General features: G+C 42.2%; 2 protein-coding genes across 3 annotated transcripts in view; both read right to left on the bottom strand.

The window, feature by feature from the left end:
• LOC135546399 (clustered mitochondria protein homolog) overlaps positions 1 to 6,718 on the bottom strand; it is a 29,855-nt gene extending 23,137 nt beyond the window's left edge. The window contains exon 1 of one of the 2 annotated variants that reach the window (XM_064974783.1): positions 6,378 to 6,718. In XM_064974783.1, coding sequence (XP_064830855.1) covers positions 6,378 to 6,501 — 124 coding nt within the window. In that variant the 5' untranslated portion in view covers positions 6,502 to 6,718. Of the gene's footprint in view, positions 1 to 5,247; positions 5,329 to 6,377 lie in introns of those variants that run through there. The other variant, XM_064974784.1, reaches the window with a different exon arrangement.
• An 8,547-nt stretch (positions 6,719 to 15,265) lies between these two features.
• Positions 15,266 to 27,642, bottom strand: LOC135546398 (coiled-coil domain-containing 92B-like). Its single transcript, XM_064974782.1, has 4 exons — positions 27,174 to 27,642; positions 26,030 to 26,187; positions 23,299 to 23,346; positions 15,266 to 20,896 (listed from the first exon to the last, which is right to left on the bottom strand). The coding sequence occupies exons 2-4, from the start codon at positions 26,163 to 26,165 to the stop codon at positions 20,085 to 20,087; spliced, it is 996 nt and encodes a 331-aa protein (XP_064830854.1). The 5' UTR covers positions 26,166 to 26,187; positions 27,174 to 27,642; the 3' UTR covers positions 15,266 to 20,084.
• Between the last annotated feature and the right edge of the window lie 26 nt (positions 27,643 to 27,668).

Genomic DNA, 27,668 nt, shown 5'->3' with positions numbered 1-27,668 from the left:
ATTACCATTATCACTACAACCTTTTGCCAAAGAGCCAAACCCTTCAGAGCTGCAGTCTATTAGGGCATGAAGATATGGAAGGAAGGGAAATCAAAATCTGCAGACTGCCATACTTCTGTCATACTGGCATTATTCTGCAGAAGACCTCCAGTCTGACCAGCATTCAGTTAAACAAAAACAGAGTTAGGTCCCTGATAGCATGGAAAGGAAGACGAAAGAGATGAATCGGGCAAATACTAGAAAGGAGAGGGCTACAAGAGATCAACAAATACTAGAAAGGAGAGGGCTACAAGAGATCAACAAATACTAGAAAGGAGAGGGCTACAAGAGATCAACAAATACTAGAAAGGAGAGGGCTACAAGAGATCAACAAATACTAGAAAGGAGAGGGCTACAAGAGATCAACAAATACTAGAAAGGAGAGGGCTACAAGAGATCAACAAATACTAGAAAGGAGAGGGCTACAAGAGATCAACAAATACTAGAAAGGAGAGGGCTACAAGAGATCAACAAATACTAGAAAGGAGAGGGCTACAAGAGATCAACAAATACTAGAAAGGAGAGGGCTACAAGAGATCAACAAATACTAGAAAGGAGAGGGCTACAAGAGATCAACAAATACTAGAAAGGAGAGGGCTACAAGAGATCAACAAATACTAGAAAGGAGAGGGCTACAAGAGATCAACAAATACTAGAAAGGAGAGGGCTACAAGAGATCAACAAATACTAGAAAGGAGAGGGCTACAAGAGATCAACAAATACTAGAAAGGAGAGGGCTACAAGAGATCAACAAATACTAGAAAGGAGAGGGCTACAAGAGATCAACAAATACTAGAAAGGAGAGGGCTACAAGAGATCAACAAATACTAGAAAGGAGAGGGCTACAAGAGATCAATAAATACTAGAAAGGAGAGGGCTACAAGAGATCAACAAATACTAGAAAGGAGTGGGCTACAAGAGATCAATAAATAATAGAAAGGAGAGGGCTACAAGAGATCAACAAATACTAGAAAGGAGTGGGCTACAAGAGATCAACAAATACTAGAAAGGAGAGGGCTACAAGAGATCAACAAATACTAGAAAGGAGAGGGCTACAAGAGATCAACAAATACTAGAAAGGAGAGGGCTACAAGAGATCAACAAATACTAGAAAGGAGAGGGCTACAAGAGATCAACAAATACTAGAAAGGAGAGGGCTACAAGAGATCAACAAATAATAGAAAGGAGTGGGCTACAAGAGATCAATAAATAATAGAAAGGAGAGGGCTCCAAGAGATCAACAAATACTAGAAAGGAGAGGGCTACAAGAGATCAACAAATACTAGAAAGGAGAGGGCTACAAGAGATCAACAAATACTAGAAAGGAGAGGGCTACAAGAGATCAACAAATAATAGAAAGGAGTGGGCTACAAGAGATCAATAAATAATAGAAAGGAGAGGGCTCCAAGAGATCAACAATCATTTAATAATTTCCCAGAGGTGTCAATGTCTTGATCACTACGAACGTTCTTGTTCAATCAAAATTGCGAAAGACCACTAGGCCAACTAATCCAGAGAGCAAACCACTAGTCTCCAAGCTGACCTGTCTGCTGCAAGCTGTTATATCTCTGATCAAGGTTTACCGCAGACTGACCGCGTTTCTTGCTTCGACTAAAGATTAATTAATTCACCATCCACTTGACATGGCGGACCTACAGACCATGGGCTCAGGGCAACAAGAAATCGAACAGAGAACATTGGGGGGGGGGAACACAGAGCAAGGGCTTTATTTGTATTTATTTTTTACAAAGCCCAACATAGATAGATTTATTACACCACAAGATGGCAAACCTTATTTTGATACATTGATAGAGATCAGGGAGGGAAAGCTTTCCTGAAGAGTCATGCATACATCTTTGCAGGGAGTTCTCATAACCAATCAAATGGCTCCTCTGTCTGAAGCATGTTGATGTGTTTTAGAATGGGTTGTTATATATGACCTCAGACCTGAGGGGTGTACTACAAAGCAGGATCAAAGATTTAGCCAGCTAACCTTCCTAAATATTCTGATATAACTTTATATTTTTGAGAAAGATCTTGAAATGGGCATGGTCCAAAAAATAGTTTTTTCATGAAACAAGCAAATCAGTCATTTTGGGTTGCTTATCAAAGTTAGCTGGCTAACTCATTTGATCCTGCTTTGTAGTACACCTCTCTGTGTTGTGATTACAAAGGCCTGAGGTTAGTAGAACTTTACAAGAGATGACATGGGGCTAGAAGGGAGGGTGTGGAGAGTCTGGACAGTGACATGAAGACTATAAAGATCACTTCTTGACACTTGAGGAGCATTTAAGCCTCTTTGGTTACAATCACTAACATACCCCCTCAACCCCCATCAGTCTGACATGTGCTGTCTGTCACAATACTGTAAGTACTGCAGGATACACAGCTCAGTGTCTTGGTAGTTAGCCAACAGGCTCTAAATTAGGCCTACGGCATTTATCCAGTCCAGCAGGCTTCTATTAAATGAGAGGTGAGTTGCATTAGAAAGCTGATCAAGGAGGTGATAGTATCTTGAAGTGTTGATAAGAATAGGAAAGTGGTTTAGGGGTAAATGATGATTTTGTTGGTAATGATCATTTCTTACCTATGGAGTTGTGAATGAGTCTTGTCAATAGCTGACAAACATTGCCAACAGACAAAAGCTCTATGATGAACAAACACTTTGTCCATCAATATGAACTTATATTCACTTGAAGAAAGCATGATAGCAGATGTGCTGCACATACAAGGCTCTAGTCTAGGTGTAGGCTAGCCAATGTAAAAGATGCTTCATCGTCCAACAAATACTGATTGGTACATAAGTGCTGTTTATGTCTCAAAATAATTATCTGCATTAACAAATGCAAAAAATTGATTAAAACATAACATACCTACAAATACCTGGAGTAAAGAGTTGTATTCTGACACAAATTATGTTACTACACATGTCAGGCTTTTGGCTGTGACAAAATGAATCCCTACTATCAATGAAAATCTCGACAGACGCAAGTACAGTGGTCGCTCAATAATTGTGACAATGATGAGACCTATCCAAGTTTGACAACTGAACTAACTATAGTGTGTGGAAAGTTATAGTTGTGCCAACACAGGCGTCTATGCATGCAACTCAAGGTCCTGTCAAATGTGACACTGAAAGCTGTGGCATTGTCATGAAAGCTGTCTAAGATTGTGTAATTTCAACAGTGGCCATAAATTCACCAAACCTATACCAGTACTACGTCCTGTGACTGTCTCGACTAAAGGTCGACCAATTCATCTGAATGGGTGATTAATTAGGGCCGATTAAGTTTTCATAACTTCGAAAACAGGTATTTTTTAACACCTTTATTTAACTAGAACACATTCTTATTTTCAATGACAGCCTAGGAACTTGCAACCTTACAGTTGGTGGTGGCAGGGTAGCCTAGTGTTTAGAGCGTTGGACTAGTAACCGGAAGGTTGCAAGTTTGAAAACCCCCAAGCTGACAAGGTACAATTCTGTCGTTCTGCCCATGAACAGGCAGTTAACCCACTGTTCCTAGACCATCATTGAAAATAAGAATTTGTTCTTAACTGACTTGCCTGGTTAAATAAAGGTTCAATAAAAAAAAAAAACTAGTCCAACGCTCTAACCACCTGCCCCTCATTGCACTCCACGAGGAGACTGCCTGTTACACGAATGCAGTAGAAGCCAAGGTAAGTTGCTAGCTAGCATTAAACTTATCTTATAAAACAAACAATAAATCAATCATAATCACTAGTTAACTACACATGGTTGATGATATTACTAGTTTATCTAGCGTGTCCTGCGTTGCATATAATTGATGCGGTGCGTATCGTTGCTCCAACCATGAACATCAATGCCTTTCTTAAAATCAATACACAGAAGTATATATTTTTTAAACCTGCATATTTAGCTAAAAGAAATCCAGGTTAGCAGGCAATATTAACCAGGTGAAAGTGTCACTTCTCTTGCGTTCATTGCAAGCAGAGTCAGGGTATATGCAACAGTTTGGGCCACCTAATTTGCCAGAATTGTATGTAATTATGACATAACATTGACGGTTGTGCAATGTGACAGGAATATTTAGCCTAATGGATGCCACCTCTTGGATAAAATACGGAACGGTTCCGTATTTCACTGAAAGAATAAACGTCTTGTTTTCGAGATAATAGTTTCCAGATTCGACCATATTAATGACCGAAGGCTCATATTTCTGTGTTATTCTGTTATAACTAAGTCTATGATTTGATAGAGCAGTCTGAGCGGTGGTAGGCAGCAGCAGGCTCGTAAGCATTCATTCAAACAGCACTTTCGTGCGTTTTGCCAGCGGCTCTTCGTTGTGCGTCAAGCATTGCGCTGTTTATGACTTCAAGCCTATCAGCTCCCGAGATTAGGCTTGTGTAACCGATGTGAAATGGCTAACTAGTTAGCGGGGTGCGCGCTAATAGCGTTTCAAACGTCACTCGCTCTGAGACTTGGAGTAGTTGTTCCCCTTGCTCTGCATGGGTAACGCTCCTTCGAGGGAGGCTGTTGTTGTTGTGTTCCTGGTTTGAGCCCAGGGAGGAGGGAGGAGAGGGACAGAAGCTATACTGTTATACTGGCAATACTAAAGTGCCTATAAGAACATCCAATAGTCAAAGATTAATGAAATACAAATGGTATAGAGAAAAATAGTCCTATAATAACTACAACCTAAAACTTCTTACCTGGGAATATTGAAGACTCATGTTAAAAGGAACCACCAGCTTTCATATGTTCTCATGTTCTGAGCAAGGAACTTAAACATTAGCTTTCTTACATGGCAAATATTGCACTTTTACTTTCTTCTCCAACACTTTGTTTTAGCAAAATTTAAACCAAATTGAACATGTTTCATTATTTATTTGGAGGCTAAATTGATTTTATTGATGCATTATATTAAGTTAAAATAAGTGTTCATTCAGTATTGTTGTAATTGTCATTATTACAAATAGATGTTTCATTATTTATTTGAGGTTAAATATATTTTATTGATGTATTATATTAAGTTAAAATAAGTGTTCATTCAGTATTGTTGCAATTGTCATTATTACAAATACATGTATCGGCATTTTTTGGTCCTCCAATAATCGGTATCGCGTTGAAAAATCATAATCGGTCGACCTCAAGTCTCGACCATCAATACTTTAAATGATGCGATCGGTGGCGAACAATGATTATCGGTTTGTTTAAACGACACTTACCGGCTGTATGACTCAGAATGTCTCAAGTACAACCTTCTCTCACGGTGCATGCACCATTACTATTCTCAAAGGGCCAGCTTCCGCTTCCCGGTCGAGGAACAGCCAACCTCTGGTTCTGAACGGGAGTGAGGCCGGGGAGGTATCACGCCAACTAACGGAGACATTGGTGATCTGGTCACTTCGATATTACTAGGTCACAACAATAGCATGCATTTGATGGACAATGTGAAACAAATACTTTTCTATTAATAGAAAACGGCGTGTGAAATTAATTCACATCGATTAGAACCCCTCTGTTCTCTTAATGTGCAGTTGCACTGAAGGTGACCTTCAGTCCATTCGTTCTTTCAGGCAGGTACAGAACAGCTGTGGTCCCATGTGCGTCAGGTGCTCGCACGACATTGTTAAGATACTGGATACACTTACGACTATTTCTAGAATCACATTTATATCAACCATTTTTCTACAACAAGCCAGCATCGCCGCTTGCTGCGTTGCTACTAGCTAGCCAAGTCTGGCTAGTTAACTATTTCTAAGCGAGCTAACTTTAACTAGCTACATCAAGTCAGCCACACAACAAGGGTTGTGTCTTTGACATACAGCTAATGAGCACACTTGCTAGCCGAACAGCTCACCTGTCAGCAATGTTCCCATTATCTAAATACTTAGTTATTTGATTGTTAGCCAAACCCTCGTGATATAGCCAGAGCTAACCACTTAGCAACATGCTAACGTTAGTTTAGCCAACACAACAACTACTAACGGTAGTTAGTTCAACAGCTCAAACAAGCCTAAAATGGCTGGTGTAACTAGCTGTCATCGTTTAATTGAGAATTGACTCATCTTGATTATAGAAAACTGTTTTGAATGCTGAGGCCCATTGCTGCATGTCCAGCTAGTTAGCAGACTAATCAACTCAGTGACAGATGAGATGACTAAGTTACTGTGAATGAACTATGCATCTGTGCAGTTAGCTTGCTAACATTACTATGTGCACACTTTCATAACTTACAACCGATGCCGCTGCTAAGCTAGTTAACGTTGGTTACCCAGCATTCCGATACCGCTTTAACATTTCGCAGGATAGTCTATCAAACTTGATAAATACGTAACGTTAGCTAGTTACTTACCACAAGGGTCCTTGTGTGGTGCCTTGGTAGTCTCTTTGCGGTCTGGCGTCTCTCCTACAAGATCAACTGTGTTAACATTACAGTTGGGTACTGACGCCGGGATGTCATCAGTCTTGCTCACCATTATTTGGCAGCTAGTTTGTCAAAGGTGGCAACAAAAATCCGTTGTTCAAAATTGCGATGTGAATCTGTTCAATGCTCCTTATTTAGCTAACGGGCTAGCTAGCTACATGCAGAGGGTACGATCTTACAAAAACAAGTCTACAGAGGAAGGACAGTCAACGCTGAACATGGCAATCACACGTGGTTTCTCCTCCTGACCTCTTTGCGTTCTTTCCCACCCCCCAAAACACAGATAGAAGAATGAGACAGATATTTCACTGGGTGTATAAATGTGAAGCATCCGGTTTGCGTTTTACTCACTACCAAATATGGTAGTGAGAGGAAGCCTACTGGTGGGCAGTGGGAGAAGATGTAAAAAGATGGATTTTGGCCCACATTTTGCAAATTTTCTCATCAATTAAACATTGGATCTCAATACAGTTTTCTGTTCCCAAAACTATAATATGCTATGAACAGTATGGACTATGTTTTGTAAACTTTATCCTTTGCAAAAGTTGTGAACAAATACTTTTTAGAAGGAGTGCAAAGGTAAATTGAGTTATTGCACACGCACACACAAAGTAGTTGTTCCCTAACGGAAATATGCAGATGTATACTAGAATGCTTGGCTCTGCCCACCTCCTTTCTTGTTCTGTGGTCTATCTTGGTATAATTATACAAAATATTTGGCCAAAACGTCTGGCTACGGGAAGTGCAATGTGCCAAATAACTTCTTTAACTTTTTTTATGAACAGTTGTATCTAGGATCACAAAATTATAAATTCTGAATTTATTTTGGACATGTAATTTGTGCCCATATGGCATACTGGTATAACGAAATGTAGAATTTTTGTATAACATCATTCTTAGGTTATTATGGCTATAGGGGTGTGAAAAACGTCTGCACTCAATATCAAAGCTGATGAACCAGGGATATAGGACTGAATAGGTTGACCTTTACCCATATTGGCCTACACTTCCGATGATGTTGTTGATGTTTATAAATTGGGTGGTTCGAGCCATGAATGCTGATTGGCTGATAGCCATGGTATATCAGACAGTATACCATGGGTTTGACAAACATTTTTTACTGCTCTAATTACGTTGGTAACCAGTTTATAATAGCAATAAAGCACCTTGGGATTAGTGATATATGGCCAATATACCACGGCTAAGGGCTGTGTCCAGCCACTCCGCATTGCGTCGTGCGTAAGTACAGCCCTTAACCTTGGTATATACTGGCCATATACCACACCACCTCGGCCTTATTGGTTCAATATAAACATGTATGTATGTATACTGAACACAAATATAAACGCAACATGCAACAATTTCAAAGATTTTGCTGAGTTACAGTTCATATAAGGAAATCAGTCAATAGGACCTGATCATTAGGCCCGATTTCACATGACTGGGCAGGGCGAAGCCACTGGGGAGCCCAGCCAATCAGAATTAGTTTTTCCCCACAAAAGGCCTTTATTAGAGACAGAAATTTTCCTTTCTGTGATCTTTTATTTCAGCTCATGAAACATGGGACCAGCAATAAAACACTCATATATCCTTATTCGATATATGAGTGTCTATTAGAAGTATTCAACCCCCTGCAGCAATTACAGCTGGGTAAGTCTAAGAGCTTTGCACACCTGGATTGTACAATATTCACCCTTTATTATTAAAAACATTCTTCAAGCTCTGTCAAGTTAGTTGTTGATCATTGGTAGACAGCCATTTTCATGCTGATTTAAGTAAAAACTGTATCTAGGCCACTCAGGAGACATTCAATGTCGTCTTGATAAGCAACTCCAGTGTATATTTGTCTTGCTGAAAGGTGAATTTGCCACCCAGTGTCTGTTGGAAAGCAGAATTAACCAAGTTTTCCTCCAGGATTTTGCTTGTGCTTAGCTCTATTGTTTCTTTTTATTTAAAAAAAGCATGTACATAACGTGATGCAGCCACCACCATGCTTGAAATATGAAGAGTGGTACTGAGTGATGTGTTGTGTTGGATTTGCCCCAAACATAAAGCTTTGTAATCTGGACAAATGCCAAGGGTGTGCAAATCTGTCATCAAGAGTGGCTACTTTGAAGAATCTAAAATATATTTTGATTTGTTTAACACTTTTTTGGTTACTAGATGATTTCACGTGTTATTTCATAGTTTTGATTTCTTCTCTAATATTCTACAATGTAGAAAATAGTAAAAATAAAGAAAAACCCTTGAATGAGTAGGTGTGTCCAAACTTTTGACTGGTACTGTACTTACACTAACACTCCCAACACACACTCATTCACACATAACACACAGGCACACATTCGTCACACACACTTACACATTCACCACATACGCTGCTGCTACTGTCAATTATCTATCCTGTTACCTAGTCATTTTACCCATACCTATATGTACATATGTACCTACATTTCCTTGTATCCCTGCACATCGACTATCCCATGTATTTAGCCAAGCTATCATTGCTCCATTGTGTATTTTCTCCTCGTATTACTATTTTCTTCTTCTATTATTATTATAAATGTACACTGTTCAAAAGTTTTGGGTCACTTAAACATTTCCTTGTTTTTGAAAGAAAAGCAATTTTTTTTGTCCATTAAAATCACATCAAATTGATCAGAAATACAGTGTAGACATTGTTAATGTTGTAAATGACTAGTGTAGCTGGAAATGGCTGATTTTTATGGAATATCTACATAGGCGTACAGAGGCACATTATCAGCAACCATCCTTCCTGTGTTCCAATATTAGCCAATCAAAGTTTAAAATTTTAAAAGGCAAATTGATCATTAGAAAACCCTTTTGCAATCATGTTGGCACAGCTGACAACTGTTGTCCAGATTAAAGAAGCAATAAAACTGTCCTTCTTTAGACTAGTTGAGTATCTGGAGCATCAGCATTTGTGGATTCAATTACAGGCTCAAAATGGCCAGAAACAAAGAACTTTCTTCTGAAACTCGTCAGTCTATTCTTGTTCTGAGAAAGGCTATTCCATGCGAAGAATTGCCAAGAAACTGAAGATCTCGTACAACGCTGTGTACTGCTCCCTTCACAGAACAGAGCAAACTGGCTCTAACCAGAATAGAAAGAGGAGTGGGAGGCCCCGGTGCACAACTGGGGAAGAGGACAAGTACATTAGAGTGTCTAGTTTGAGAAACAGACGCCTGTTGACTCCGGGATGCTGGCCTTCTAGGTAGAGTTGCAAAGAAATAGCCATATCTCAGACTGGCCAATAAAAAGAAAAGAATAAGATGGGCAGAAGAACACAGACACTGGACAGAGAAATATTGGAACTGTATTTGCAAGCTGGTTGCTCAAGGCACACACACTCACTCACTGGCTAGTTTCCCCCAAGGGAATTAGTTTTGAATGTACCACACCGCCCTCTGCTGGACATTGTCTGCAGATGACTTCTTGACTTCTACGCATTGGTGGATGGGAAAGCACTTCTCTCTGGGTGCATCGCAGCACTCTACAGTGGCATCCTCTCCTTGTCTCCTTTCCATCATCCGCACTGATCTTTCACCTATCCTACAGTGCCTTGCGAAAGTATTCGGCCCCCTTGAACTTTGCAACTTTTTGCCACATTTCAGGCTTCAAACATAAAGATATAAAACTGTATTTTTTTGTGAAGAATCAACAACAAGTGGGACACAATCATGAAGTGGAACAACATTTATTGGATATTTCAAACTTTTTTAACAAATCAAAAACTGAAAAATTGGGCGTGCAAAATTATTCAGCCCCCTTAAGTTAATACTTTGTAGCGCCACCTTTTGCTGCGATTACAGCTGTAAGTCGCTTGGGGTATGTCTCTATCAGTTTTGCACATCGAGAGACTGAAAAAAAAAATCCCATTCCTCCTTGCAAAACAGCTCAAGCTCAGTGAGGTTGGATGGAGAGCATTTGTGTACAGCAGTTTTCAGTTCTTTCCACAGATTCTCGATTGGATTCAGGTCTGGACTTTGACTTGGCCATTCTAACACCTGGATATGTTTATTTTTGAACCATTCCATTGTAGATTTTGCTTTATGTTTTGGATCATTGTCTTGTTGGAAGACAAATCTCTGTCCCAGTCTCAGGTCTTTTGCAGACTCCATTAGGTTTTCTTCCAGAATGGTCCTGTATTTGGCTCCATCCATCTTCCCATCAATTTTAACCATCTTCCCTGTCCCTGCTGAAGAAAAGCAGGCCCAAACCATGATGCTGCCACCACCATGTTTGACAGTGGAGATGGTGTGTTCAGGGTGATGAGCTGTGTTGCTTTTACGCCAAACATAACGTTTTGCATTGTTGCCAAAAAGTTCAATTTTGGTTTCATCTGACCAGAGCACCTTCTTCCACATGTTTGGTGTGTCTCCCAGGTGGCTTGTGGCAAACTTTAAACAACACTTTTTATGGATATCTTTAAGAAATGGCTTTCTTCTTGCCACTCTTCCATAAAGGCCAGATTTGTGCAATATACGACTGATTGTTGTCCTATGGACAGAGTCTCCCACCTCAGCTGTAGATCTCTGCAGTTCATCCAGAGTAATCATGGGCCTCTTGGCTGCATCTCTGATCAGTCTTCTCCTTGTATGAGCTGAAAGTTTAGAGGGACGGCCAGGTCTTGGTAGATTTGCAGTGGTCTGATACTCCTTCCATTTCAATATTATCGCTTGCACAGTGCTCCTTGGGATGTTTAAAGCTTGGGAAATCCTTTTGTTTCCAAATCCAGATTTAAACTTCTTCACAACAGTATCTCGGACCTGCCTGGTGTGTTCCTTGTTCTTCATGATGCTCTCTGCGCTTTTAACGGACCTCTGAGACTATCACAGTGCAGGTGCATTTATACGGAGACTTGATTACACACAGGTGGATTGTATTTATCATCATTAGTCATTTAGGTCAACATTGGATCATTCAGAGATCCTCACTGAACTTCTGGAGAGAGTTTGCTGCACTGAAAGTAAAGGGGCTGAATAATTTTGCACGCCCAATTTTTCAGTTTTTGATTTGTTAAAAAAGTTTGAAATATCCAATAAATGTCGTTCCACTTCATGATTGTGTCCCACTTGTTGTTGATTCAATAAAAAATACAGTTTTATATCTTTATGTTTGAAGCCTGAAATGTGGCAAAAGGTCGCAAAGTTCAAGGGGGCCGAATACTTTCGCAAGGCACTGTATATGTTTTCAGATCTGTGCAGAGGAGACAAGGAGAGGAAACTACTTTAGACTATGGAGATGCACCCCTTTCTCTCAAAGGCTCCTCCTCTCATTCACACTGACCACCACACTGCCTTGCTTCTGCTTTCACACTGACTCCATTTGCTCTGTTATGATTTTGGTTTTGCTTTTGGGTGACTTTCACACTTTTCCCCCTTTTTGGTTTATATTTCTTTCTCTTATTTTTTTCACCCTGTTTCTCTGGTACTGACCCTCCGCCCCCATCCTGTTTTGGCTGCCAGCGTTCACGCCCCTCTCATCCAGCCGCAGTGTGGGTGAGTTTGCCACTGCTGGCACTGCTCTACCTCACCCGGGTGCAGGTGCTCACAGTAAGTTCTCTCCCTCTCATTGGGCTCAGCCTCTAAATATTGGAAAAAAAGTGTTATGAAGAGATGAATCTAAGTTTGAGGTGTTCGGATCACAAAGAAAATTTGTGAGATACAGAAAAAATGAAAAGATGCTGGAGGAGTGCTTGACATCATCTGTCAAGCATGGTGAAGGCAATGTGATGGTCTGGGGGTGCTTTGGTGGTGGTAAAGTGGGAGATTTGTAGAGGGTAAAAGAGATCTTGAAGAAGGAAGGCTTTCACTCCATTTTGCAATGCCATACCCTGTGGACAGTGCTTAATTGGAGCAAATTTCCTCATAGAACAGGACAATGACCCAAAGCACAGCTCCAAACTATGCAATAACTATTTATGGAAGAGCAGTCAGCTGGTATTCTGTCTATAATGGAGTGGCCAGCACAGTCATCCGATCTCAAACCTATTGAGCTGTTGTGGGAACAGCTTGACCGTAGGGTATGTAAGAAGTCAAGCCAATCCAACTTGTGGGAGGTGATTCAGGAACAGGGTGAAATCTTAACAACTAGAAGGACAAAGGACACAGTTATTATTTCAATTAAAAATCATTATTTATAACCTTGTCATCGTCTTGACTATATTTCCTATTCATTTTGCAAATAATTTCATGTATGTTTTCATGGAAAACAAGAACATTTCTAAGTGACCCCAAACTTTTGAACGGTAGTGTATATTTTTGTATTCTGTATTGTTGGGAAGGGCCCGTAATTAAGCATTTCACTGTTAGTCTACATCTGTTGTTTGCAAAGCATGTTTTTGATATTCAATGTCAATGTGCTTTTTTTATTTACACCCATCTACAAATAGGTGTCCTTCTTTTTGAGGCATTGGAAAACCTCCCTGATCATTATGGTTGAATCTGTGTTGGAAATTCACTGCTTGACTGAGGGATCTTACAGATAATTCTATGTGTGGGGTACAGAGATGAGTCAGTCATTCAAAAATAATGTTAAACACTATTATTGGAGTGAGTCCATGCAACATATTATGTGACTTGTTAAGCATGTTTTTAATCCTGAACCTATTTAGGCTTGCCATAACAAAGGGGTTGAATACTTATTGACTCAAGACATTTCAGCTTTTCATTTCTGATGAATTTGAAACATAATTCCACTTTGACATTATGGGGTATCACACACCATCTCAATTTAATAAAACACATTTTTAACCTTTTTTGATCTTGTCTGATCGCTGCAACTCCCCAACGGGCTCGGGAAGAAAAGGTTGAGTCATGCGTCCTCCAAAACATGACCCGCCAAATCGCACTTAACACCGGCCCGCTTACCCTGGAAGCACCAATGTGTCGGAGGAAACACCGTTCAACTGATGACCGAGGTCAGCCTGCAGGCTACTGGCCCACCAGAATTAGTTGCGAGAACGCCCGGCCAAACCCTCCCCTAACCCGGACGATGCTGGACCAATTGTGCGCCGCACTATGGGACTCCCGATCATGGCCGGTTGTGATACAGCCCAGGATCAAACCCGGGTCTGTAGTGACGCCTCTACCACTGCGATGCACTGCCTTAGGAGGCCCCAATGTAATCAATTTTAATGCAGGCAGGAATACAGGAAAATTTGGAAAAAGTCAAGAGGTGTGTATACTTTATGTATGTATATGTAAACTCAGCAAAAAAATAAATGTCCTGTCACTGTCAACAGCGTTTATTTTCAGCTAACTTAACATGTTATGTTCATACAAATATTTACACGTGTTTCAACAACTGAAACAAACTGAACAAGTTCCACAGACATGTGACTAACAGAAATGCAATAATGTGTCCCTGAACAAAGTGGGGGTCAAAATCAAAAGTAACAGTCAGTATCTGGTGTGGCCACCAGCTGCATTAAGTACTGCAGTGCATTTCCTCCTCATGGACTGCACCAGATTTGCCGGTTCTTGCTGTGAGATGTTACCCCATTCTTCCACCAAGGCACCTGCAAGTTCCCGGACATTTCTGGGGGGGAATGGCCCTAGCCCTCACCCTCTGATCCAACAGGTTCCAGACGTGCTCAATGGGATTGAGATCCAGGCTCTTTGCTGGCCATGGCAGAACACTGACATTCCTGTCTTGCAGGAAATCACGCACAGAACAAGCAGTATGGCTGGTGGCATTGTCATGCTGGAGGGTCATGTCAGGATGAGCCTGCAGGAAGGGTACCACATGAGGGAGGATGATGTCTTCCCGGTAATGCACAGCATTGAGATTGCCTGCAATGACAACAAGCTCACTCCGATGATGCTGTGACACACTGTCCCAGACCATGATGGACCCTCCACCTCCAAATTGATGCCTTGCTCCAGAGTACAGGCCTCGGTGTAACGCTAATTTCTTCAGCGATAAACGCAAATCCGACTATCACCCCTGGTGTTTCAAAACCGCGACTAGTCAGTGAAGAGCACTTTTTGCCAGTCCTGTCTGGTCCAGCGAAGGTGGGTTTGTGCCCATAGGCAATGTTGTTGCTGGTGATGTCTGGTGAGGACCTGCCTACAACAGGCCCACAAGCCCTCAGTCCAGCCTCTCTTAGCCTATTGCGGACACTCTGAGCACTGATGGAAGGATTGTGTGTTCCTGGTGTAACTCGGGCAGTTGTTGTTGCCATCCTGTACCTGTCCCGCAGGTGTGATGTTCGGATGTACCGATCCTGTGCAGGTGTTGTTACATGTGGTCTGCCACTGCGAGGACGATCAGCTGTCCTTCCTGTCTCCCTGTAGCGCTGTCTAGATGTCTCACAGTACGGACATTGCAATTTATTGCCCTGGCCGCATCTGCAGTCCTCATGCCTCCTTGCAGCATCCCTAAGGCACGTTCACGCAGATGAGCAGGGACCCTGAGCATTTTTTAAATAGATTTTTTCTCAGAGTCAGTAGAAAGGCCTCTTTAGTGTCCTAAGTTTTCATAACTGTGACCTTAATTTCCTACCATCTGTAAGCTGTTAGTGTCTTAATGACTGTTCCACAGGTGCATGTTCATTAATTGTTTATGGTTTATTGAACAAGCATGGGAAACGGTGTTTAAAACCTTTACAATGAAGATCTGTGAAGTTATTTAGATTTGTACGAATCATCTTTGAAAGACAGGGTCCTGAAAAAGGGACTTTTCTTTTTTTGCTGAGTTTATGTATCTAGATTTCAGAGCTGGTGTTCGTCATCAAACTGTATAATCCAGGGTAACGCATTCAAAAATATAACACACAATAGACAAACTTTAGTCAAACCTAACTTTTATTCAAATAACATGTACAGCTCTATGCTCTACAGTAAGCTAACACAGTAGTGCGGTAGAGACGGAGGTTGGGGGGTGCTCAGCAAGGGACCATATGACAAAGCACACCTCGGGGTCTTGAGAGGAGGAGCCTTCAGAGTGTCTCATGGCACATTATGTTGTATGCCAGAGGGGACGTATGAAGTGGTGCCTTTTTATTGCTTGAAAAGACCAAAAATATCAAACAAGATTAGAACCAAATACTTATTAAAATGCCCATGTCGCGGACATGAGTCGGACTCGATGAGGTAATGGTGACACCCACTAGTATGAAATAATGTTGCGGATTTACCTCAGTGATCTCTGACTTTGTCGGTATTGACCTCTGGGCGTCAATGACAAAAACAACAACAAAAATGGCTCATCAAAATGGAAGACATTCTCTGCAGGAGAAATGTATTCAAATGTCTCCCTCGTCCTAATTTTCTTCATGCTAGTGAGTAAATGTATAGAGAAACATTTGAGGGAATGTGGAATTGGAAACCAGAAAGAAGATAGAAGTGATATAGTAGCTCAAAAGTCTTTACTTGATTCCTTGTGTCTGTTCTCCTTGACACCTCCTCAAAGAATCAGAAGGAAGGAAGGAGAGCAGGATGGGAAGATATGAGTTTTCTATGAATAATCAACAAAATGCTTTTATCATTCATCCTCCCTTGGTATCCAGAAAGAGGATAACATTGACAGAACTCAACACTAAGGCTTGCCTAATAAATCAGACTGATATGAATTATTGGTATACAGTCTGAAACAAAGTTTCCTTACAAGCCAGAATCTTCAATAAAATTACTTTTGAACTTACTCTACCTGTTGTGAGGTTGGTCCTTCAGAACATCCACAGGAAAGTATTATTTACCCAACGTTTACCTGCCGTTGCCATTTCTATCACCTGGCACATTCGCAAATCCATGTAAACACCTGCAATACTTCGGTTAGTATTCATTCATCTCGTGCATGTACGTCCGTCTTGCGCATATTCCTTTGGTCTCGAGCAAACGAATATTGATTGCCACACACAGAGACCTGCGTTTTGAAGTTGGTTTACTAATTTTGATCAACTGAATGACCAACCCCACGTACAATTGGCTGAGTAAGTTGAAATATAATTGTATTCCTCATCCGTGGCACTCAAGGGACGTTTCGTTTTTTTTATATGTAATTGTGCATGGCTGTGCTGTAACGTTACGCAGCATAGTCACAGCGCGACTACTCTAAAACAGAAAACCAGACAACTGTGTTGGGCCTCTTTGGCTCATCATTGTCATCATAAGACAACTTTCACCACAATCTGATTCAACAGGATATTAAAGCTGTTTAGCATTTTGATTAATTAAGAATAAAGGGATAGTGTTTTTAGTGCTATCTGTGATATAATATCGTAACAGCGTGTCTTACACATTTCAATGTCCAAAATGTGTAAGATTTGAAGTGTCAGTCTTCTCTGTTCTTATTGCTTAGTTGTAGAGTATTTTGGACATGGCTGGCTCTAGCCACAGACCACATCGGTACCTACACCACTATAAGCACAGGTATATCACAAGTACATCATCCAAGGATGTTTGCTTTACACGAAAGCTTAACAGTCTAACTTCTAGTTCCCTAAGAATCACATGTGCTGTATAAAAACATTTTCAATGAGGATTGCCATGTTACTGTAATTTTGCTATTGAATAGGGAATGTCTTCTCAGGAGCTGAGGTAATAGTGCACAGTCATGGTAAATTGCTTGCTTGCAGGCTAAGGGTTAAATTACATTGACCATTAATCTGGCCACCATGGCAGAACCTCCTTGCATTTTTTGTACACAGAAAGAACGTTGTGCCTATGGGACTTGGGACATCTTTTAGGGGCATTGACAGCAATTGTTGCCAGCAACGGTAACCATTGCAATTTATCAGTTGGTTACTTTTCAGTAATGAGACAGGTTCTTCTTACATTGTTGTTTTTTTACTATGTTAAATGTCTGCACTAAATTCAACCCATCTTCACTTATTCAAAGGCATTCCATGACAATTCCTTCTCCAAATGCCTTATAGACAGATAAATACGGAAAATAACAATAGTTTTATAGCATTATGTGATATAATAAACAATCAGTTAAATAAGTTTAAATATTAAGTTAAACAATTGTAATAAAACATATCCTTCTAATACCTTTTACAGTATTCCATTTTACTACATGTATTTAATACTCCATAGATGACTCTTCCTGTGTGGTTCAGTTGGTAAAGAATGGTGCCGCTAACGCTACGGTTGTGGGTTTGATTCCCACGGGGGACCAGTATGAAAACCTATACACTTACTTACTGTAAGTGTCTGCTAAATGACAATTATTATTTTTTTAAATGACCTCCTTGTTATATTTAGTTATAGTCAGACTATATATATATATGTGTGTATATGTACATTCATATAAGGGTTATGATATATTACCTACCGAGATAAACGGTTTAAAAATGTAAGAATCTGACATTGAATGTAACATCCACCAATTTCATCAACTAAAAGCTCATAAAAAGTCAAATAGTTTAGGCTAAATCTTCAGATCCATTGACACCCCACATCTTAATCTGTTTGTGTGCTATTCTGTCTCTACACCACTGGGGTCCGCCAATTGCAACTCAATGTCATTGGCTGTTTCTATTGTGTCAAATAATGACTTTCAACAGTTGCTGCCTCCACAGCTTGGAATCTACCGTGTATATAACCAATATGACCCTTTTACTTAAGAAACATTTTCTCCTCTCAGCTCTCTGAGACTTGAGACAAATCTGCCAGAAGGCCCTAACAACCCTTTTTGCTTGACTAGTAATAGTGAAATCAAATCAGCCATAAAAACACAAAGAAGAATTCAAATCAAATCAAACACTCTTCTCTGTGTACGGTATTACAAACACCTCACAAAACCTGAGAGAAACATCTGGCCAAACTGGTCCCAATATATTATCACCCAAAAGTGTCCTGTTTATGCAAAGCATCTGCTAGATTACAACCTATTCCTATTTACCCAGGAACTCCAGTTGAACTCATCTAAAAGCTTCAACAATGTTTGAAGATATCCCCCTAGTGGTTTTGGGGCTGTGGTTGGCCCTGTCTGGGTTATCGTTGGACGGGGCCACAGTGTCTCCCGACCCCTCCTGTCTCAGCCTCCAGTAATTATGCTGCAATAGTTTGTGTCGGGGGGCTGGGGTCAGTCGGTTATATCTGGAGTATTTCTCCTGTCTTTGCGGTGTCCTGGGTGAATTCAAGTATGCGCTCTCAATGTTCTCTCTCTCTCTTTTCTCTCTTCTTTCTCTCTCTTTTCTCTCTTCTTTCTCTCTCTCTTTCTCCCTTCTCTCAGAGAACCTGAGCCCTAGGCCAATGCCTCAGGACTACCTCGCCTGATGACTCCTTGCTGTCCCCAGTCCACCTCGTCGTGTTGCTGCTCCATTTTCAACTGTTCTGCCTGCGACTATGGAACCCTGACCTGTTCAACGAATGTGCTACCCTGCTGTTTTCGACTCTCTCTCTCTACCGCACCTGTTGTCTCTAACTCTGAACGATCGGCTATTAATCCTGAGGTGCTGACCTGTTGCACCCTCTACAACCACTGTGATCATTATTATTTGACCCTGCTGGTCATATATGAACGTTTGAACATCTTGGCCATGTACTGTTATAATCTCCACCCGGCACAACCAGAAGAGGACTGGCCACCCCTCAGAGCCTGGTTCCTCTCTAGGTTTCTTCCTAGGTTCCGGCCTTTCTAGGGAGTTTTTCCAAGCCACCGTGCATCTGCATTGCTTGCTGTTTGGGGTTTTAGGCTGGGTTTCTGTGTAGCACTTTGTGACATCGGCTGATGTAAAAAGAGCTTTATGAATACATTTGATTGATTGTAATCCTGTGATCTAATATGTTTTTCGTTTTTTTTTTAAGTTCAGAGTCACATTTTATTTGAAACCCACTAAGATTTTTGTGTCAGGCCAGTGAACTAATGTTACTTTAAATTATTGTATAACATATATAGTGTGCTGTAGGCCTACCTATTGTATGACCAATGGAATACAGAAAGATTCAGTGGGATAGGACGGCATGACTACCCCTCTTGGACCTGTGGGACCTTTGCCAGTGAAGGCCAACAATGAAGATCTGAAGATCAATCGTGTTCACAGCAAGGACATACACAGATGCAGATGCTCAAACGCTACCCAACTGTGACTCAGCGCAACAGAGGTCAGACACATTTTTTCTACAAGGGCGACCCAGTGTTGATTTATGGTTGGCCCTAAAACGACACAGTAGGGTAAGATAATTGCACAGTAGGTGCTGTGGTCTAAGGCTACAGGCCATAGGTTAAACTAACCTCCACAAAGGACGCCACACTCGGATAAGGCCCCATAATGACGTTATATAGAGCGACGCCAGTGTAAATGCATTCAACTACATGATTCCACACATTGACGTGAAGTGATTTGTAACAACAACCCCCTTTGGGTGTTCGTACACCTGGAAGTTTGAGTTAATTCAGGTCATGTCAAAATGTATAATTATAAAAAGTGTCCATTATAGCAATACATCTAAATACCAGTCATTAGTGTTAATAGGATTATAATCAACAATGCTATATTCATTTCAGAATCAATTCCATCAAGGTGTAGGACAATGGGCAATTTACAGTATTAATAAAATCAGACCGTCATAGGGATGATGATTACAATTATTATGATGATAGTAATGATGATGCTAGTGATGATGATGCATTTCTAGGGATGGTCACAGTGGGGCTAGCTATTCAGCCTTGATCTGACCAGCCAGCAGGTGGCGCTGTGGCCGTGGCTGCCATTCTAGGAGGAGCTCCATCCTGGGGCTCCATTGGCCCCTCTCCACCCCCCTCCTCCTCCCCTCTTTCCCCCACCAGAGGAGGCTGTCTGTGGGCCGGGGAGTGGGAATGCCTGGCCCTGGACCTGTGGTGCCTGCGGTGAGGGTGGAGGAACAGCGCTGGGTCAGGCATGGCGGTGGGCTCTGCGGGACCCATCACCTTCTCCTGGGGGACACACTCCCTGGCCCTCTCCGCCCGGAGCTGGTGCCCTGATGTGGCCCTGCTGCCCCTGCGTTTAGGCTTTACCACAGGGGAGGCTATGGTGGAGCTGGCATTGGAGGCATTGGAGAAACCGGAGGGCGACTGAGGAGAAAATGGAGAAAAGATGGCGGTGTCCCACTCAGCTGCTTGGCTGTACTGGAGCCCAGGGGGTTTCCCATGATGATCCCTATTCTCCCGGTTCTCCCTGAGGGCCTGCTGCCTCTGCTGCAGTCTCTGGTGGTGCAGTTTCTGGCGGGCGGCGTGCAGCTGGAAGGAGAGGTAGGCTGCTGCCTCGGTCTGCTTCTGCAGCTCTGTGTTCAGCACCGTGGAGCGGTGGCTGCGGCTCTTCAGCTCGTCCAGGAAGCGGCGCTCCTTGTCCTTGAGGTTAGCCCGCAGCGCGCCTACCAGCGCCCCCTTGTGAATCAGCTCTTTACGCAGCTCTCCCAAGGTGCACTGCTGCTCGGCCAGGCGATCTTCGACCTCCAGACAGCGGGCCTCCAGCTGCTCTTCCTCCTCCGCCAGGTCTGAGGACAGACACACAAACACACAAACAGATAAGCAAACACAAGTCAAATCATCAGAGATTCACAGACAGATGACTAACATACAGACAGAAAAACAAGCCCCAAATGCAGCTGCCAGATTTACATTAAGGGCCTTATGTACTTGGCATCTATTACCTATGCTGACATATTACCCACACATAGCACCCCTAACCCCACCCCCCAACCCCCTGTTCATCTGGACATAGGACCAGAGAACAGAGCATAGAGCACATACAGAGAAATAACACACAGCCTGGATATGATCCAGTCAGTCAAATGGATATGAAATGAAGTCATGTGACCAGCGCTTGCAGCTTTCAATCACCAATTTACCCTCAATGCACATTTGTGGATAATCTGGCAGAAAGGAAATGGTATGTGGGTTTAGGGATTGTCTGGACAAAGGCAGAAGACTGAGCACATATGTGCAAAGGATTACAGAGCCATTGAGGAAATCCCTGCCAGTAGCCACCACCCAATCCCTACCAACCACGGCATGGCCACTGGCAGGATGTGCCATCTGCTGCCACTTACCCACTATAGAGAGAGATTGAAGATAGCAGACTGGCAGACTGCTCACGTGCAGTGGTGGTGTGATTGGAGGGGAAGGAAGGTGATTGTTTTGGTGGTTGGTGGCCGATATTTATTTCAATCTAGTAACATAATAACTTATTTCCCAGTGGACAAAATTGGCTGCACTGATGTCATCATTACACCAGGAATTGGCAGTGATAACATCATTGCATCCAGTTTTAACCGCCAGTTTAAAATCCTTGTACAACATTTGCAGGGTTTTTGGTCAAACCTACGGTTCTCCATCACATTGAAATCCCTCTAGTAGGAAAAAGCCTTAGTCAGACCTAACTGTAGCTGTACTGTAGCTGTGGATTTGGGCTTAGACAGCTGTGCAAAGGGAGAGGAATTACACCACAGCCTCTGGTACGCTGGTTGACCCAAGAATTAGGTCAAAGAAGACGGATAGGAAGGAAGAATCCCCCAAAAAGAGGAACAAAAGGTGCTGTGATTAGTTGAAACTTTGATATGAAATCATTGTAAAATGATCAGTAGAGATATTTGTTAGGCCTATATTAGGGTTGCTGCATTACGTTTAGAATAGGAGGAACCTGATATTCATATAAGTAGCCCTTCCTTCCTCTATCTCCTTTCTCACCCTCCTCTCTTTCTCTTGTTCTTCTCTCCTCTCATCCCTCTTAATCCCTCTCTCTGTACCAGTCTCTCTCATTCCATACCTCTTTCTCCATCCCTCTATCTACCTCTTCTCCCGATCCCAATCACTATTTTACAGATTTTTCTTTCTCCATCTCTGTTTCTCCCCTCCCTCCCTTCATGTCTCTCTCCCCTCCCCCTCTCTCTGGGTAACCCCAGCTCTCTCTCCTGGGTGTAGTTCTCCCTGGTCTCTGTCTAACTGTCACCCACTAGACCAGGGTGGTGAGGTCATGCTCCAAATATAGAAAATGCTATGTAATCTAATCTCCATTTCTCCATCCTTTTCCCCTCCCCCTTCTCTCTCGCTCTCCCTCTTTCTCTCACTCCCTCTTTAGTACTTTATCTATCTCTCTCTTTCTCTCTCCCCCCTCTCTCACTCCCTCTTTGCCACTTTCTCTATCTCTCTCTTTCTCTTACTGTCCCTCTAACACTTTCTTGTGCCCCCCTAACTGTACCATCCTCCCTTGTCCCTCCACCTCTCTGTCTCAGCAAACAGACTGTAATTGGATCCCTCCACCAGGGCACAGAGGAACATGAGAGGGGAGTAAAAATGGATGGATCAATTTGCGAGGATGGAGGAGTGGGGGGGCAAGAGATGGACTGCTCTGGAAAAAGAGGGGGGTCCTGATGAGTTCTAATGGGCTGCAGATGGGCATGACCCCCCCCCATCTCCTCCTTTCTTTCTCTCCACCACCCTTCCCTCTCATCCCCTCTGTCTCTGTAATTATCTAAGCTAAGATATTAGCATAATATCCATCTTGTATCTAGACATTCCAATTCAACAAACAACCTATTAAGGTGCACACACAGCCCTTTGTCTGATGGTTCATATTCATGAACTTCAACTCTGCTGCCAATCTACCAATTCCCATCCTCCTATATGTTTTCCTGGTAACAGCAGACCAATCCATAAAATGTGAATCCCCTATATGATGATTGTTTTGGAATATGGTCTTTATGGGAGAAGGGAGAGATTGTTTGGGGAGGTCAATCACAGGGATGTCCGTTGGGGGATGGGTAAAGTGAGGCATACTGCCATGAGGGTGAGATGGGGAGTTGGGGTGATGAGCCAAAGAGGACAAACAGTCAGTGTCACAAAGCCAAGCTTGGAGAGAGAGGGGGGGGAGAGAGAGAAAGAGAGACACAGAACTTACCCAGTTCACTCTTGCCTGGAGGCTTCACATTCAGCTCAGATGTCAACTCTGAGAAAACAGAGACAAGAAATGAGACATCAGTGAGACAGAGACATGAATGAGTAATGTGTGAGAAAGAAATGAGTAATATGAGTAAGTCTAGGAGACAGATAGGAATTTAAAAATATAAAAGAAAGGAATGCGGGGACGTGTCTCATTGAAAGACTAAATGCTAAAACTAGGGATTCATATTTTCACAAGAAATCGACAAAGTTTCAATACCAAGAATAATTAATATTTAACATGAGAGTCTCAGGGAAATAATGCAAAAATTGGAAGTGCCATCATAGCCACGGGAAGTACGGGTGCTGCAGCACCCCCTGATAAATCACCCCAAAAATACTAAACTGTTGTGCACTAGGTCTTTATTACTCCTGTATGAGTGGAGCAAAATACTCTTCAACAGAATATTTCCTCAGCACTCATATGGGCAGCAAGTCGGCTAGGCTATGAGTCAGCGCAGAGAAGCAGGGGAAATGTTATTGCGCTATTTTGACATGCATAGGCAAGAGACGTGCTTTGATAATGCAACCTATGGATTACAGAATAAAGTTAGGGATTTTCATGCAAGACAGGAATCGGGATTTTATGTTTCACTAGGATTGGGACTGGATAGGAAAATAGCCTCAGCTCTAGGACAGGAGAAGACTACATTTTCCTCATGCCTCCCCGAATTGTTAACAGACTTCATGTCTGTGACAGAGATGCCTATGTAGTGAATTGTGTATAAGCCTATCAAATGTGTGACTGTCTGAAGATTCACCATGACAGCTGAAAGAGGCACACGTTATTTTGTAGTCAAAAGGCTTATAGTAGGGGTTTCCTGTAGGGTTTAACTGCATGCGGGTCGCGTGTGCAGTCCGGCAGTGTCAATTATGCATGCACTTTGAATTTATGGCGACTTTGTGTGAAGTCAATGCGCTAGATAGACTAAAGGCTTCATTGACAGTTTGTTTGGATAATCTGCTGTTTTGTTTTTTGCTGATCTGACACTGCCCATGTGTAGGGCCTGCATTAGTGCTAACATTGGGGGGAAATTGTGTCATTTTTCATGTCTTTCATTACATTTTTTCAGGAAATGTGAACAGTGTTCTCAGGACAGTCCCGGGATCCCTGTTACCCATGTTCATCTCTACTTGTAATTGCAGTGCTATTGAAGTAGCCTAGCGGCAGGGTAGCCTAGTGGTTAGAGTGTTGGGCCAGTAACTGAAAGGTTGCAAGTTCAAATCCCTGAGCTGAAAGGTTGCAAGTTTGCATCCCCGAGCTGACAAAGTACAAATCTGTTGCTCTGCCCCTGCCTCCTAAGCTGTCATTGAAAAATAAATAGTTTTAAAAAAGTGTTGCTATTGAATATGTCCAATATATTTGTTTGCATATCAAGTAACTTGATTGCAGACAGTTCAAACAGACATGATTAGGGCCTTGTGTAGACTGGACATACAGTAATCACATTGAGTTAAACTGATTCTGTTAATCTGGGTGGACTCTAAGCACTTCTCCAGTCAGCACAGACAGACGCCATGCTTGGGTTGCCCTCAAGGACAAAGACTAAAATATATTGTGCAGTATTTATTTTCTTTCCCTGCCCATGCCCTCTCACTCACATGAATAGACAGTTTACCTCCCAAAATAAGCACAGTAAATCCTTTAACCTATCACCCTTGCTCAGCAAATCCCACCAACCTCCACAGAGAGAGAGAGAGATAGACAGACAGACAGACAGACAGACAGACAGACAGACAGACAGACAGACAGACAGACAGGCAGGCAGGCAGGCAGGCAGGCAGGCAGACAGACAGACAGACAGACAGACAGACAGACAGACAGACAGACAGACAGACAGACAGACAGACAGACAGACAGACAGACAGACAGAAAGATAGAAAGAAAGAAAGAAAGAAAGAAAGAGAAAGGGATGATGAAAGAGAAAGAGGAGGAGGATAATAGATGAACCACAGCAGAGAGGAGGAATCAGACCCTCTGACTACCAGGAACAGGAAGGTATTGACCTGTGGTTCCCTTTCATGGAAACCCTGGCTGTAGTGGGGAGAGGATTCACTGAGGTAAACCTTGCTCTGTTAAAGTTAATAGTCCCAAGGAACTATTGGGCTGAAAGACTAGTACAGTAGGCTACATTGAGTTTGTATCTAAGATTTGATGGCTATAGCATCTTTGCTGTGTATAGGCCTAGTCTGTCAGTCAAACCATAACACCATGTGGTGATGCCCTTTAACTCAACAGTAGGAGAGCCGAGGGCAGAGAAGAGATGCATCGATAGGGATGCTTCATGGCCTTCTTGGCTACATCTTGTTCTGCAGTGAGGGCTCCCTCTGCATGGCTTGCAGTAATACTGCTGTTGTAAAGAGGGTCACAGTCTACTCCACTAGTCTAATTTGATCTGACCACCCCTTCTCTCTCTCTCTCTCTCTCTCTTGCTCTCTGGATCTGTTCTTTGCTGCTGACGTGTCAAGTGGACAGAGCTGAGCCTCCTTCATATGGGTTATGACATCTGTCTATGGATTATGTATGATGTGTGTGTGAGAGAGAGAGAGATATATAGAGTGTATTAATTCTATAATGGATTCTGTCCCGCATCGCTTGCCACAAAGCCTGATTAAATACATACCACACCATACATTAGTCACTGACAGGAAATGATGTAATTGTGTGTGTTTGTGATGTATAGACTTACCGGTGCATCGTTTCTGCAAGGACAGGATCTCCAGGTGTAGGCCATGCAGTAGGGTGAGATGTTCCTGTCTGAGAAACACTGTACTCCTCTCAACACTCTTCATCTGCATGTCCAAGGTGGAGCCTGTAGGTTCCATGATGACACACCTGTCCTGCACCCTGCACAGAGAACGGGGTCAGAGGGCGTTAATGAAGCAATAAGGCACTAGGAGGAGTGGTATATGGCCAATATACCACAGCTAAGGTCTGTTCAGAGGCACGATGCAATGTGGTTTATAATGGATGTTTTGAGCCCTGAATGCTGATTGGCTGACATCCGTGGTATATCAGACTGTATACCACAGGTATGACAAACCATTTATTTTTACTGCTCTAATTACATTGGTAACCTGTTTATAATAGCAGTAAGGCACCTCGGGGGTTTGTGGTATATGGCCAATATCCCACGGCTAAGGGCTGTATCCAGGCACTCCATGTTGCGTCGTGCATAAGAACAGCACTTAGCCGTGGTATATTGGACATATATATACCACTTAGTGCCTTGTGGCCTAATTATACCTGCATGTGTATAAGTGTGACTGTTCTGCTACTAATGATGAACAATAATAAAAGGATTACAAATGTGTGTGTGTGTGTGTGTGTGTGTGTGTGTGTGTGTGTGTGTGTGTGTGTGTGTGTGTGTGTGTGTGTGTGTGTGTGTGCGTGCGCGTGTGCGTGTGTGTGTGTAATGATGCATTTGCAGTATCTTTCCCCCTTCTTTATTGAACTTCCCTGTAGGTTAATTATTTCATGTTACTTTATAATGCAGTTTAGAATACCACCTGACATACATTTTCATTTTCATTAAGCATTACAACAAGAGAAACACCGAAGTCTCCATATATTCTAAGATAAATAAAAACTCACATTGATTGATGATGGTGATGTCAGGCAAGATAACGTGTGTATGAGTTCACCATTGAGGTCATGCGGTAAAAGGTTCATCTATCACCCAATAGAGAGATGGGAGAAACCAACGCAACATGCTTGGTAGGTTACGGTATGTTGACAGTCCTAATACCAGTATAATTCAATTTATCAATAGATTGCATGCCTACAATACACTCAATAGATGTGGAAATGTTATGAAAATGATCCATGCTTACCGTGCTATTTTAGATAATTTTGAACGGAGTCCCGCAGAATTACTATATGAAATTCATAAGATCGATAAACAAGTTCTTCGATCCATACATGATTGTTTTCCAGGAATGTTCCAAAACCATTTATACTGTTCGTCCAATAATTGAGCTCAATTCAACATTATCTGCCGACGACAACGTTGTATCAAGGACGAAAGACGACGAATCTATCAAGGATAGCCTGTATGCAGAAAAAAATCAGCGACGCATCGCACAACGGTCCTGGGAGGCTACAACAGGATAAATATATATTCCTTACTGCCGCACCATCTCGCTGCGTCATTCAATGTTATTGCAAAAATAATACTCATAACAAGGTCACCATAAGCAAGTAGATTGTAGCCTACATCTGTGTAACATATTGAAACGGAGCGCGATACATTTCGACAGGCGCAGCATCCCTCTCCTCCCTCGTCCGTTGGGTTGCGCTGGTTGAGCTGGTACTGTAGGCTACTGTCG

This window comes from Oncorhynchus masou, chromosome 9 (genome assembly GCF_036934945.1).
Source record: "Oncorhynchus masou masou isolate Uvic2021 chromosome 9, UVic_Omas_1.1, whole genome shotgun sequence".
NCBI lineage: Eukaryota > Metazoa > Chordata > Actinopteri > Salmoniformes > Salmonidae > Oncorhynchus > Oncorhynchus masou.
This window is presented reverse-complemented; position numbering and strand designations above follow the sequence as displayed.